Source organism: Rhinolophus sinicus, chromosome 1 (assembly GCF_057876585.1).
Source record: "Rhinolophus sinicus isolate RSI-liver-muscle chromosome 1, RSI-T2T, whole genome shotgun sequence".
NCBI lineage: Eukaryota > Metazoa > Chordata > Mammalia > Chiroptera > Rhinolophidae > Rhinolophus > Rhinolophus sinicus.
Window position 1 is genome coordinate 151,685,450 of NC_142501.1, and position 14,676 is coordinate 151,700,125.

Consider the following 14,676-nt stretch of genomic DNA (forward strand, 5'->3'; position numbering starts at 1 on the left):
TTACTATTAGGGACTTTGACTTAGTATTCCTCCAACGTTTACATTCTCCCCACAGCCTTTATTTAACAAGTCCAAATTCAAGGTCAAGTTGAGCCAATATCAATAACAATGATTCTTAGCAGGACACATTTTTAAGTATGTCTATCAGTAAATTTTCTGAATGGAGGTTAAGGTTTGATATTTTGAGAAACTTGAAGCTTCATAATGGGTATAATTCTTTTCCCTATAATTCATCTGTATCTGCCCCTCCTTACCTCACTTATCCTGCTTTAGAACAGCGAGAGAGAGAGACAGAGAGAGAGAGAGAGAGTCAGAGAGAGAGAGAGAGCGCGCTAAGTTGGATCCCTGAGAATATATTAGAAGGCAGAAGAATGAGCGGTAAAAGCTTTAGAGATAGAAAGATGTAAGTTCAGATCCTGCCTCCGATATGCACTGACAGTGAATGGCGAAAATTATCTCTCTTTGAGACTAAAATTCTTCATCCATAAAAGTAGAGCAATAGCTTGTTGAGAGTATCACATGAGATAATATCGTTAGAGCATTTATTACAGTGACTGCCATGTAGTAAATGATAAATAAGTATTAGCTATTGGAGACAGAATAAAAGGATTCCAAATTAAGTAAATAGTTCTTACCACGTTCTAGCTGCAGGCCGACTCGGGAAGGGTACCACTTTGGATCTATTCAATGAAAAATAATATCACTTAATTGTCAGCACAAGAGTAAACATATTTTAAAATGTACTGGGTTTCATTGAAAGACAAATTAGGTATTAGGAAGTGAATAAAATGGTCATCCATTATCAGAAATGGAGATAGTGTTTACCCTTGGTAGGGTGCTGAAGGGTGGAGGTGGATAGTTCTGAAATAAAGTCTGATGGGAGTTTTCGGGTGGTCATTTTCTGCTTTTTGATCTGCAACTGCATTCTATTTGTAGACATGTACCAAGGTATGTGACCTATGACTTGTGTACTTTTTGCAAGTTGTTCTTCAGTTAAAAAGCTAAGGTAACTTCATTTAAAACTGGAGAATTTGCTCTCCTGTAAAATGTATTTAATATGGACATGTGAAAGTAGGTTATTTTCTCTATCAGTAATAAAGCACTCTATCAGAATAATATGTATTATTGACTTTTAATATTATGGGCGTATTGCTCATAGTACAAACATTCCCTTGCTATCTTCTACTTATATTACCATGAGGAATAAATAAAATGCTAAATAATTCTATCTGGATAGGAAAATCAAAACATCTTTATTATAAACTGCCATAATAAAAATGTTGGTTCACAATTACCAGAGTATAACTCTTTTAAAATGAATTCTGTTTTATTATCTTAAAGTCTTTACTGAAAATTTCCAAATTCTTAAATTTGAGGTGCAATTTTAAGCAAATTAACTTGCTAAATAATAAATTAAAAGAAGAGTATTGTGAAAGGAATATTTCACGATTATTTTTTTTTTCAAAACACTATTTTTTAAAGTGTCATTATTTTTTAAGGAGTGATAATAATGTGACATAACTAGACTATGGCAATAGATAGTCAACAAAAAGACAACTTATACATGTAACTTCCAATGGACAAATAACACACAAGTCAAAAACTGTCATCTTAAGTTAAAAGCTATTTAGGATTATATATAAACAAAATTTAGTAATAGAATGGCAAATGAGGAAGGCACAAACATTTAACTCTGACATTTGATTTTTTAAATTAGAAAATATTCAGATAAAGACACTATTTTTATTTTGTTTTTTTATTTACTAATACAATTATTATTTATATAACCATTTGCTGTTCTGGAATGTATGCTAACATCATTTGATGAAAAATATTTAAAAATAGCTACCCTTACTACTCATAGTGAAAATCTGCCAAAGAAAATATAGTGGAAATGAATATAATGGAGACATATACAGTTTTGTTTTGTTTTGTTTTTAATTAAAGTTTATTGGGGTGACAATTGTTAGTAAAGTTACATAGATTTCAGGTGTACAATTCTGTAATACATCATCTATATGTCACATTGTGTGTTTACCACCCAGAGTCAGTTCTCTTTCCATCATCATATATTGGATCCCCTTTATACTCACCTACCACCCCTCTCCCCCCTTACCCTCTGGTAACCACTGAATTATTGTCTGTGTCTATGAGTTTTTGATTCTTCATTTGTTTGTCTTGTTCTTTTGTTGTTTTCAGTTTTATATACCACATATCAGTGAAATCATATGGTTCTTGACTTTTTCTGTTTGACTTATTTACCTCAGCATAATAATCTCAAGATCCACCCATGTTGTTGCAATTAAGTTTCCAACTATGTTTATTGGAAAAAATACAAACCTATGAGAATCTGCTTATATTTGATAGCCATTGAGCACCTTCTGATTATTGTACATAAGCTGTCATGTTCTGACCATTCTAATAATATCCATATAAGACATCACCCTCACTAGTGCTTTATGATGCCTTTAATGATGGAAATGTTAATGCAGAACTAATTCTATCATTTTAAGGAAGTAACTATGTCTATGAACTATGCGAGTGAATATTGGCAGAAACCACAATGATGAATCAGAGAAATTAGAAGCTCTAATGTTTTCCAACTCTCTCAACATGGATAAACTATAAATGTACTGATGAAATAACTTGGTATTTATAGGTTGTGATTTTTGAACATTGTGTCCTAGTGAAAAAAAGTTACTAACTGCCTATCTTAAGTCTTTAGAGTAGTTTCAGTCGTCCTTTAGAAGAACACACATACATTTTTCTGAAGTGTTCTGTACTTTTTAGAGTGAGGTAGAGTAGGCTAGAAGAATAGCAGAACAATAGAAAGTTTATAAAGGATAAAGGACACATGTTGCATGATAATTTTTAGCATGTGTAAATAGTCTAAAAGATTATTTATAATGTTGAGTAAATTGAGCTTAAACAACTGGTTCACAGCTGAATTACGACTATTTAGTAGATCTAATGCATCTGCCAGTATCTGAAATAATTTAAGATGCAGAACTTGATTTGTGTAGCACTTATCATATTCTAACTATGCCTTAGAGTTCTTTTCTTGATTCTTGGACGTGTTCATATCACTATTTAATAACACCCTAAATAAGTAATGTCTTCATGTAATTCAAATATACATAGGGTGCCTATATATATATATATATATATATATATATATATATATAAATTTTAAGAAAGGAAAAACTATATTAACTGGTATTAATTGTAATATTATATACTGATAACAAAAGATAAATACAAGTCACATTTGGCATCTGCAATCACAAGAGATGCTCAGAGTGTCCAGACACTTTTGATTACAGCAAAATACTGCTTGAGCATAGGTAACATCTCTTAAAATACATATATGTTTTTTTGTCACCCTCTGTATTTTAATAAGGTAGTTTTCCACATGGCTGATTTTGACCCATTAGTAAGTTAAAAAATAGAATTAGTGTGTTAGTCTCAGAATTATATAAAGGACTAGAGTAGAATAGAATAGAATAGAATAGAATAGAATAGAATAGAATAGAATAGAATAGAATAGAATAGAATAGAATAGAATAGAAAAAATAGAATAGAGGAGAAATGGGTTGTCATGGCATTGGATGCCACATATTGAAATAAGTTCTAGATTAGTTAAGTATTGTTTTTTGAACTTTTGTTTCAATAGTTTCAATTGCATGAATATATTTGCATTTTTATAAGACTAATATGCATTTCTTACTCTAATTCATAGTCAAAGAAGTTTGAAATCCATGGTTCTCTCTCTCTCTCTCTCTCTCTCTCTCTCTCTCTCTCTCTATATATATATATATATATATATATATATATATATATATATATACACGTTTTCTTTTAATTTCCTAAAACTATATATTATGGAGCTTTTACATAAAAATTGGCATTCATGATTGAATTAAGTCCTGAAAAATAAAACAGATTTGAAGGGTTTGAATATTTCACCTCTTGAAAAAGTGTTGTTTTTTTTCTTAATTCTGAAAGATTAAGGAAGAGGGCAATAATTTAAATTATATTACATAGACATCATCTAAAATACGTTATAAACCATATTCATTCAAGTATGTATGTTAGATGCCTGCTCTTGTTTTCTTTTAACCTACGGGCATGTTAATTACCATCATTTTTATTACAATTAGAATTTCTCCTATAAAATATTGGTCAACACTATAAATTTTAACTTAAATGCATTACTCATGTTTTCAGAGATCCAATTTAGAAACTATAAAAGTAGGCAATAGACAAATGAAATCTTTTATTTTTGACTTACTGGTGGCATATCTTTGCATATATGAAAATAGAGAGCCACTTAGTAGTCAAGACTAAAACTAAACCATACATAAAGTTATTTAGAATAGTATATAGTTTGCAAGATATTAGTTATAGTTCTTGATTATAGATAGTATTAAATAGTAAACTGAAGCCTATGTGTCATATTATTGCTGAAAAAAAGAAACATAGAAGCAAATATAGTGGAGACATTTTTAAGAACCAGTTAGTATCCTTGATGACCTAGAACCTTGAATTGCTCATTTAAGACTCTAGGTAAAACTTATCCACTATCCTCAACACTTTTCTTGACATCACCAATTCCAGTAGGAAGGAGAAGTTCTGAGAGCAATTAAGAATTAAACTAAAGGTGATAATTTATGTGATGGGATATTAAAGTGGACTACAGAGACTTTGGGGAAGAAAAAAAATGGTGCAATTCTTATTGTTTACATCCTGTGCTATCTGTGGCAAGTGTGATGAGATATGATGAAGTGTAAACAGGAACAGAATATAGTTCTGAGAAGTATGCTATGCAGAGCTGAATCTGTTCAAGAGTTTAGTGGAAGAAAGGTAAAACAATGATCTATAAGTTTCTACTTGGCTCAGTTCAGTGCCTCAATATTCCAGAATTTCATGTAGGAGGAAATAAGTGAAATAGAGTGTCTTTTAATGAAAATGTAAAATAAGGACATTATTAGACAAACAAATCTTATACTCAGTAGATAGTTTCTGTCTGAGTAGTTGAACATCTAAAGTTCCAACTTTGAGAAAAAGAAACATATTCCAGGGCTTAGAGATGAGATAAACTAAACAATATTGAGCAAAGAAGCTAGCATATATGTGGATAATTCTATATAAAATAACCATATATATATATATATATATATATATATATATATATATATATATATGTGTGTGTGTGTGTGTGTGATTATATAAAATAATGATAATTTATATTCATATGCAAAAATAAATAAAATGCTGAACAACTATAATATACAAAATGGAGGTGTTTGGATTTAGAGCATCTTGAATAGCTTTTGTATTTAGGAAGAAGTAGAAATAGTATTAATCTTAGAATTTGATAAAATGCTTTTTAAAAAAAATAAAATTTTATTAGTAAAATTGCATACTTCTGTGAAGCCAAATGTGTCCTAATAACTTCCACCTATTTTCCTTGTTCTGGCCTCCAAATACGTATACAATTTTCTTCTTTCCTGTCAGGTAAAAGCCTGACCCAATGGGAAGTTCTAATGTGTACAAAACTAAAGGACCGGAAGTCTCAATGAGGGAATGGAATGCTAAATAGGAAACATGACGACATGACAGAATGTTCTGTGTGCATTGCATTACCATTTTGATTATATTGCTTTATTAGTTAGTACAGTATTGTTATACTGTTTTCAAACATTAAAAGCCTAAAAGTGTGAATCAAAGGGCAAGCACATGAATTCTGTTTCCTGTTTCATGCAAAAAACAGCAACAACAACAACAACAACAACAAAAATCAAGCATTATTATACAAAACTCTGCCTTGATGTACTAAAATACTGATTTAGTACTGTGAAAATCAGTTGTCTTATTTGTTGGAAATCATTCATTCATTACATTACATTACATTAATTCACTGGAACTAAATGAACCATTTTATTCCCTGTAAATCATTCTTGCAGTCATATAAATGTCACCTAGATAATTAAGTGATCAAACTAAAGTGGAATCAAGGAAACCAGCAAGATATGATATGTGTGATAGTATTTATATATTGGAGAAATAAGAGAACCGCTTTCTATTTCAGATCCAACAACAGCAAAGTTTTAACACTCAACCAGCACAAACCAACATGTATAGTTTTGCTGACCTTGAAAAGAAAATACATCTGCTAGAGAGTTTGTTCTTACAAAGTACTCAAATAAGAAAGACAGAGTGTTATAACACTGTATAATCAGCTAGTGCAAAGCAAGACGTCTTAGGAAAACACATGGTTCTAAAAATGGAAAATTTAAAAGCTGCATGAGCAGATATTAAAAGCTATAACATAAAAAAGTATGAAAGCAAGAGGCATAGAGTAACAAGCCAATTTCACAAACAAATTCAGTAAAGTACAAGACACAAAGTAGGAATAATGTGAGACAGGAAGAAGAGCACATAGAGTACAACCAAACTATGTATCCTCACTGGTTTAAGTTTATAACCAGTTTGTTCACGTAATTACCCACCCTCCCAGGATTGATCATCATGTCTATGTTCCCATTTACATTAAAGACCATTAGCTGTCCAATTCTCCCAGAGTAGCCACCATCACAATGACACTTCTCCCATTTTTGCTTTGCGCAACTATTAATCAGACCTGACTGTCCACCTCTCCATGCCTTCTCGAACTCCACCAGTGTACATCAAGGCACTCATATTCTGTCATCAGCAAAACCTTCTAAATCAACAACTTCCATTCAAAATCCCTCTATCTTCTTACTTTGATATAAAACTTCTCTGCATATTCTTTAGCTGGTATTTATTTTTTCACATCAAACCTGCCCAATTGTGGAACTAAAAGTGTATTAGGGATCCTTTTTGCTATTAAATCCAAACCATTTGTTTTTGGTTCCTCATGGAATGCAAATCACCAGACTTTACAATGTAATATTATTTTTTCTTGTTGCCAGCTACGATGGACTGAGCTTTCCACCTAAATCACTGATAATTATAACTCAGAATATGCACTCCATGACTACTCATTTATCATTGTTGGTGATTTTAATATTAATTTAATGTCCTGTCCTTTAGATTCTGGATCAACTCATCCAATTATCCTCTACAGTAATGTGCTTCATAATGATGTTTCTGTCAACAAGGGACCCCATATATGACAGTGGTTCCATAAAATTAAAAGGGAGCTAAAAAATTCCCATTTTCTGATGACATTATAACCATTGTAACATCATAGTGCAATGCATTCCTGACTCACCCAGAGCAATTCTCAGTCCGGCAAGCTACATTTAGGGTAACTTTCCTACCCTGCTATGCCATATTTTGTCATTCATACCACATGTTTACTATCTTTTCTATGTTTAGATTCGCAAATACTTACCACTGTGTTACAGTCACCTATAGTGTTCAGTACAGTAACATGCTGTACAGGTTTGTAGCCTAAGAGCAATAGACAAGACCATCTAGATTTGTGTAAGTGCACTTTATGATGTTTGCACAATGATGAAATTGCCTAATGACCCAATGCTCTGAAAATATCCTGTCACTAAACAATGTATGACTGTATCTACTTTCTCACTCTTTCCTAGAGTCTCATTCTCAGCAATAAATGTACCACATCCGAAATACAAATATCAAACATCCTACTTTCACATCACCTCTACTTTTCCTTCCTACTTAAACTAGTTTTCTAGTTCAAATATTGTTTGATTCTTCAAAGATTTTTCAAAAATTGTCTTGTTATTTTCATGATGACAAGTTCCTTATTTCTCCCATATTGCCATTCTTCTCTAGGCTCAATTCTAGGATCCATAGGTGTAATCACACCTTAATCAATGGCCTTAACTACTTTGCCCAACTTTTTCTCTCTCACTGCTCAGAAAACATTAAACCTTGTTATAGTCAACTATTCCATTTTCTGTGTGTGAATCTGAGTTTTTGAATGGCTCTTATACAGAAAATTTCCCTGATATTATCAGAATGAGCATATCCCAGTATTACATCCCAGTTACTTTCTCCCATTACCCTGTTCTTGATCTTCCTAGCTGAAATTGTTATGTACCTGATAAGATGTTTTGTATACATTTTTTCTTACTATTGTGCAACATCCATGAGAACAGGCAGTCATGATCATTTGTATTACAACTCCATATTCAGTGATTAGAAGATTGCCTGGCACAGAGGAAATTGTGATTTTGTACTATTTGAATAAATATGTGGCCTCTAATTGAAGAATTGGTAGAAGTTATATGTACACCATGTTTTAATCAAATGTGAGATTAGTTATTTATTGTAATTATCCCTGTATAAAGAGTCAATGTTTTGTGGCTAGTGAACTGAAAAGTCAGTGGACATTGACTGGGTTTAAATCTTGAGACTATATACTACTAGTTGTCTTATTGGTCTTGGGCATGTTACCACTCTGAATCATGTTTTCCTCATCTGTTAAGCAAATACATTAAAAAAAGAGGAGGGGCAACAAAGGTATCTAAATATCAGGGGTTTCATGAGCCTTAAATGAGATAATGCATGCGAATTACCAAAAACTGTTAAGAACTAATTTAAAATGTGTTATTAATTTTAATTTTAACGCAAAACAATGCAAAACTTTTCAATGACTTGTATAGATAGAAGAATTTCTGCTAAAACATGATATATGCATTCTTGAAATAACTCGTCTGCAAAATTACACATGAAATAACAGGAGTTATGAGAAAATAGAGTTGGGGAAGGTTATGTAATATCTGTACAACTCTGTATTGTAATCACTAAGAGAAACAGTATTGTGATCACTGCAACATCAATAATAATCATAATAAAATTGCCTGTACATTTTTAATAAATAAATAACACTAAAAATGTGAGTCTTTACCTTCTTTTTAAAAAGTAAGAAAGATTGATGGAAATATGTGTAAGAAAGATTTGTGACTGCTGACGTTAACAAAGTCAATAACCATTTCCAAGGCAGAACACATGGGCAAATTGAGCTAGGTGAAAAAATAGATGTCGTGATGTAGTGTCTACTCATCTACAGTTTCATGTATCTATGAAATGTACTTTGCTTTAAGCTGCTGTTCCTTGGTGATGTAAAATGATCCTGTTCAGAGATAAAAGTCTGTGTGAACAACTGTAAATTCCACGTTATGCTAATATCATTACCCGATTTATCCATCATATATGAACTAATTAGTGTTACAGAAACAAATACTGCAGATAAATAATTGAGTATGGATAATTTCACAGTCAACATGCAGTGGCTGTTTAACAAGAACAAAAACAAGGAAACATTCCCCACCCCATCCCTCAAATTATCTATTTGATAGTTTGTTATTGTTGCTTTTGCTCCTACCAAGATAAACACATACATACATGCATATAGAGTATGAGGAAAGTATGAGGTCCTCATATGTCATAAGAAGCTTGAACTTGGTGCTGGGGGTAGTAGGGTAATAGGGATAAGATATGAGAGCAGGGTAGTATATGAGAAAATGTATCTAATAGGAGACTACTATAGGTATCTATGTTAAAAATTCCAAATATTTGAACTGTGAGATTTCGGATATACCAATGGCATACAATTGGTAATGTGTTGTTTTTTTTGTTGTCCATTTTTTTGTTTGTTTGTTTGTTTTCTTTTGTTTTTAGTAGTAGTCATTTACTTAATAGTCATAGACCTCTTTCAAAATATTGTATTGCAACATACAATCTAAAAAATTAATAAATATACTTATAGGATGGTTATCTATACACACACCTACACATGTATATATACACATACACAAGCAGTTGTTCTTATAATCAAGATATTTTCATTTGTTTTGGGGATAGGAAAATTTACACTAATTTGTCATCCCCCAAACCCAATAGCTTCAAATATAAACAAAATGCCTAAGGTGACTATGGTTTCTCATTATCACACTACTTTAAATACTGAGAAGTCCAAAAACAGTTTTCAGGGGAGGCAGATAAATAGGTCAGAAGTTGAACATTTTCCATGTCAATAAATTCCAGGCATTTTAATGGCATTTTTACACTGCGAGATAATTCAGTATGAAGTACATTTTACTATTTCTTGTCCCAAGAGTTACTTCATTTCAGTTCTCACCAATTCTTAAAATTTGGAAAAAAAATTCTTGAAGGTTTTCAGAATGAATCTATTCCCCCAACTTTGCGTGTTAAATTCTAATGAATCCCTGCAGAGGTGTCTGCGAGACATATAAGATACTAAAATGCCACATTGGCTATTTAATATATAGTTGAAATTTCTGGGAAGGAGACAGTTTTGATTTCGTTCATTCATTAGTCATATTTCCTAAACCATGGAAATTATTGAGAGCACACAAAAAGAGGGGAAAAAAAGTAGAACTAAAAAGGAAGACTGTTGAAGATTGAGCCTCAGAAGTAATACCTAGTATTTAAGAAGCAAAGAATAATGAGAGGTCCACAAAGGAGTCTGAGAATGAGCGGTGAGAGAATACAATGAAAGTATGATATCTTAGAATCAAGTAGGCAGAGACTTGCAAACAAACAAAAGGAATCAAACCATGAGAAAAGTAGTGTAGATGTCAAAGGTAATTTACAGTTCAAGTTACACATGACCAAAACTGATCCACTGCCTTAGCAAAAAGAAACAAACAAACAAGCAAAAGAACTGCCACTGCCTTAGATGGATCTTGGCATGCCAACAAAGAAATCTGTTCTGAAGTGAGTGCTAAGTGATGGATAGGTGAAGGAATGATGACATTGCTATAAGTGGTGTGTAAATTGGGAAGCTCTTGATAAAAGAATAAAGAAGCGTTTGAAGATATAGACAAAATGAGAGTAAAAGGAATGAATATTCTAAGAATATAGAAGAGGATAGCATAATGGAGCTAAGAGTTTGATATGGATCAACCAGTAAGAGAGGAAGTATAGATAAAGTACAAAATACAGTTTTAAACTAGATGACTCTTCAGAAGAAAGATGGTATTCTAGAGACTGTAAATAATCTCAGTAAGTTCCAGAAATTGGGCTTTCTGAAACAAGAGTGAAATATTTGGAATGGTAGATGGTCATGAGGTTTGTTCAGAGATTCAAATATTAAAAGTAAATTATAACTACTGGCAAATCTCATGGTGCGAATAAGTGGATAAAGACTTAAAGCAGAGAGGAAGTAAAAGTTCCAGAGAACCAAGTCATTCTGTGATTGGTATATTTTGATGGTTATCATTTTAGATGTAATTTTCAATGTAATGCCAGGGTTTAGAATGAAGGAAATAATTTCTAAGCCTGATACAATAGCTCTCAAAGAAAATAGAGAAAGGTCGGGTAGGTAACTAGAAACAAACAAACAAAAAATTGAAAGGTAATATACTAGAATGACGTGAAACGTATAGTAGGTAGGGATTTTATGGGAGAAAAATTACTTAAATTTTAAACTAAGCTAAATGAATGATGTAATGTGGATTGTTACAAAATATATAGATTTCACTTGATAAACATTCAGTCAACCTCAAACTGATACTATAGGGATATTCTCTAAAATATTTTTTCTAGATTAAATCTTTTACTTTTGATAATTTTACATTACTTAGGTACTTGTTGAAAATGACTGACACAAGCTTTAAAACTCAAAAGGTACTGTGATAAGGTATTAAGATAGCCTAGTTAAGAACATTGTTAATTATTGTTTGGAGTTTCTAAAAATATTTTGTTTATGCTAAAGACAGCCAGAAAATATTGCTTAATTCATATAGAAGCATTTGATAATTATCTGAAAACAGATTTCAGATCATCTCTATGCATTCTTGGCTATATAGTAGAAAAGATAAATATTTAACTATATATTTATTTTATGACAATGCCCTAACATTGTCATGAGTTGACAAGAAGTCACCTGATCAAAATTTCGGCGAAAGAATAGAGGAATGATGATATAAAATAAATGACCAATGAAATACTTTTAAAGCAGAATTAATTCTCTAAGATTTAGATATTGTTTTTAAAAAACAAATAATGTAAATGTATCTAACATAGAGAAAGTAGCTATATAAATTCATTAATAATATATGATTAAAATGTAAATTTATAAAAAATGATAATTAAAATGGTTAGACTCCTTATTCCATTCCTTATACCAGGATAAATCTCAGATATTAAAAAATGATTATGTAAAAAATAAAACTATAACTTAAAATGTGAGAATAAAACATAAATCAACATTTTAAAAGATTAGAGGAAGAAAATACTTCTAAAAGACCACACAAAACAGACAATATAAAATAAATGATTCATTAATTTAGATCTATAAAATTTAATCTTCCAGCAAAAGTGGGAAAATGTGTCTGTGACCTGTATACTAATTTATGAAGACCTTATATGATATAGCAATGAAAACATCTAAATGGAAAAGGATGTGTATAAAGACCATGAACAGGCAATTTCCAGAAAAAAATGCATATAAACCACAAATACGAGTATGAAAAAATTCACTAATGAGCCAATAAATGGAATCTAATACTACATAAAATAATTTCTCCATTCATAATTATCAAAAATTAATAGGTTGTTAACATCCAGTCTTATTGAGGAAAGGGGACAAAAGACATTGTGAGGTACTGCTTTGAGGTCTGCAAATTGGGAGAGAAAACTTGGCAATACACGTTAGGATTGCAAATAAGCTAATTCTTTATAACAGCTTTTTTCCCCTCTATTCTTCTTACAAATATAACTAAAGAAGTTCACAGACATGCATTATTCTGGTGAATATTACAATTCATGGTACATGGTAAATGTTCAATAAATGATTTTCAACATTCAACAAATATTGTTGAATAAATAAACATATATTGCTTTTATAGAAGGAATTAGAATGTGTATCCAGAGAATGTACATCACACACCCAAGCTAAAGTACATCTCCACCAATACTGATCACGTAGATCAATATGTATTTATACAAAAATATATCAACAATATGTTTATTGGGAAAACTATTTGAGGACAATGTTTAAACTATGTGAAATTGTACATATAGGCACATAGGTATCTCTAGACATTGGTGAAAGTAATAATAGGTGGATAATGCTTTATTCTTTGTAAGCTTTTATATTTTTAGGAATTTATCTTGTAAATCATTTTATTATAGTAAATAATGAAGCTCTATGACCTTGCAAAAATAATTTTATTTATTAAATCTGATGCTGTGCCAACAAAATATATGCAAATCAAACAAAAATAATACATGAAAATGAGATATTGGCTTACTGTTATCTTTTGGGATTATACCCTGTTCCCCGAAAATAAGACTTGGCCAGACAATCAGCTCTAATGCATCTTTTGGAGCAAAAATTAATATAAGATCTGGTATTATATTATTGTATTACATTATATTACATTATATTGCATTATATTGCATTATATTACATTAATTACATTATATTGTATTGTATTGTATTGTATTATATTATTATATTATATTATATTATATTATATTATATTATATTATATTATATTATATTATATTATATTATATTATATTATTATATTATATTAAAGATCAAGTCTTATACTAAAATAAGACCAGGTCTTATATTAATTTTTGCTTCAAAAGATGAATTAGAGATGATGGTCCATCCGCTATGTCTTATTTTCGGAGAAACACAGTAGAAAATAATGTGATATAATTTAGTCCATCTGGATTTAAAATGAGATTATTTTTATTTTCAAAAAATGTATAATAGGATCTGAGTAATTGTCTGAATATAAACTGGTTTATGAAATGTGAAAAATAAAATAATTTTCACCAACTACATAGATGAGAAAATGTGTAAAACAATTATCTTTATGATATTTTCTTACAATAATGAAGTATCAATAATATTTCATTTAAAATACTCATGTGATTGTTTTTAGATTATTTACATAGAATGACATTGTGATGCATTCCGTATCTGTCTGAAAATTTCCATTAGGAAGAAAATCTCAAGAATGAGAGAAGACTAATGCTATTTCAAGCTATCCCTTAATAAGGTCCCTTGTTTTTACTCATTATACATTATGTCCATAATCCTGTTAATGAATGCAATTTAATCAGATGTGTGATTAAATAGGGGGGAAAAAAAGAAAGGAAAAGGAAAAAAAAGAAAATTGAATGTTCATTAAAGTTTGACTCGGTAACAGTGATCTTAGTGCTCTGTGTGCTTTCTGGATTGATACTGTTGATGGCATTCCTTTTTTAGCATAGGATGTCTAGTCTTTCTCACTGTCTAGAGATCAATGTTCCTTGGAAATTTAAATGTCCTCACACAGTCACATATTCAAATATAAATTGGAAATCAATCATTTGCTGTAAATACACTATCTATTCTCATATTTGATGTGTCTATATTTGCTCAAGTTCAAATATTGCTAACCCAACCATTTTGATGCTTGAGGATTACAAAACAAAATTATTTCATAACATAAGGCTTGGGAAACATAGCCCTGTCATAAAAGATGAATCAAAATAACCCTAATATTGCTCGTCAATGCACAGGTTTAAATGCTGTGCTATAATGACAAACAATACAATTTACAAACAGGATCACACCTCCTGAACTTTAGGAATTGTATTAGTGATAACAGTTTTATTACATGAACATGGACTGGCAAAAAAGCCAACATTCCCTCTCATTTTGATCTCCTGAGACACTGCAAA

General features: G+C 30.9%; 1 protein-coding gene across 2 annotated transcripts in view; it reads right to left on the reverse strand.

Moving 5' to 3' along the window:
* TECRL (trans-2,3-enoyl-CoA reductase like) overlaps nt 1-14,676 on the reverse strand; it is an 83,714-nt gene that overhangs the window by 32,382 nt on the left and 36,656 nt on the right. The window contains exon 3 of one of the 2 annotated variants that reach the window (XM_019756999.3): nt 636-680. The exons of the other annotated variant lie outside the window; for it this stretch is intronic. Coding sequence (XP_019612558.3) covers nt 636-680 — 45 coding nt within the window. The remainder of the gene's footprint in view (nt 1-635; nt 681-14,676) is intronic. 2 annotated transcript variants of the gene reach the window in all.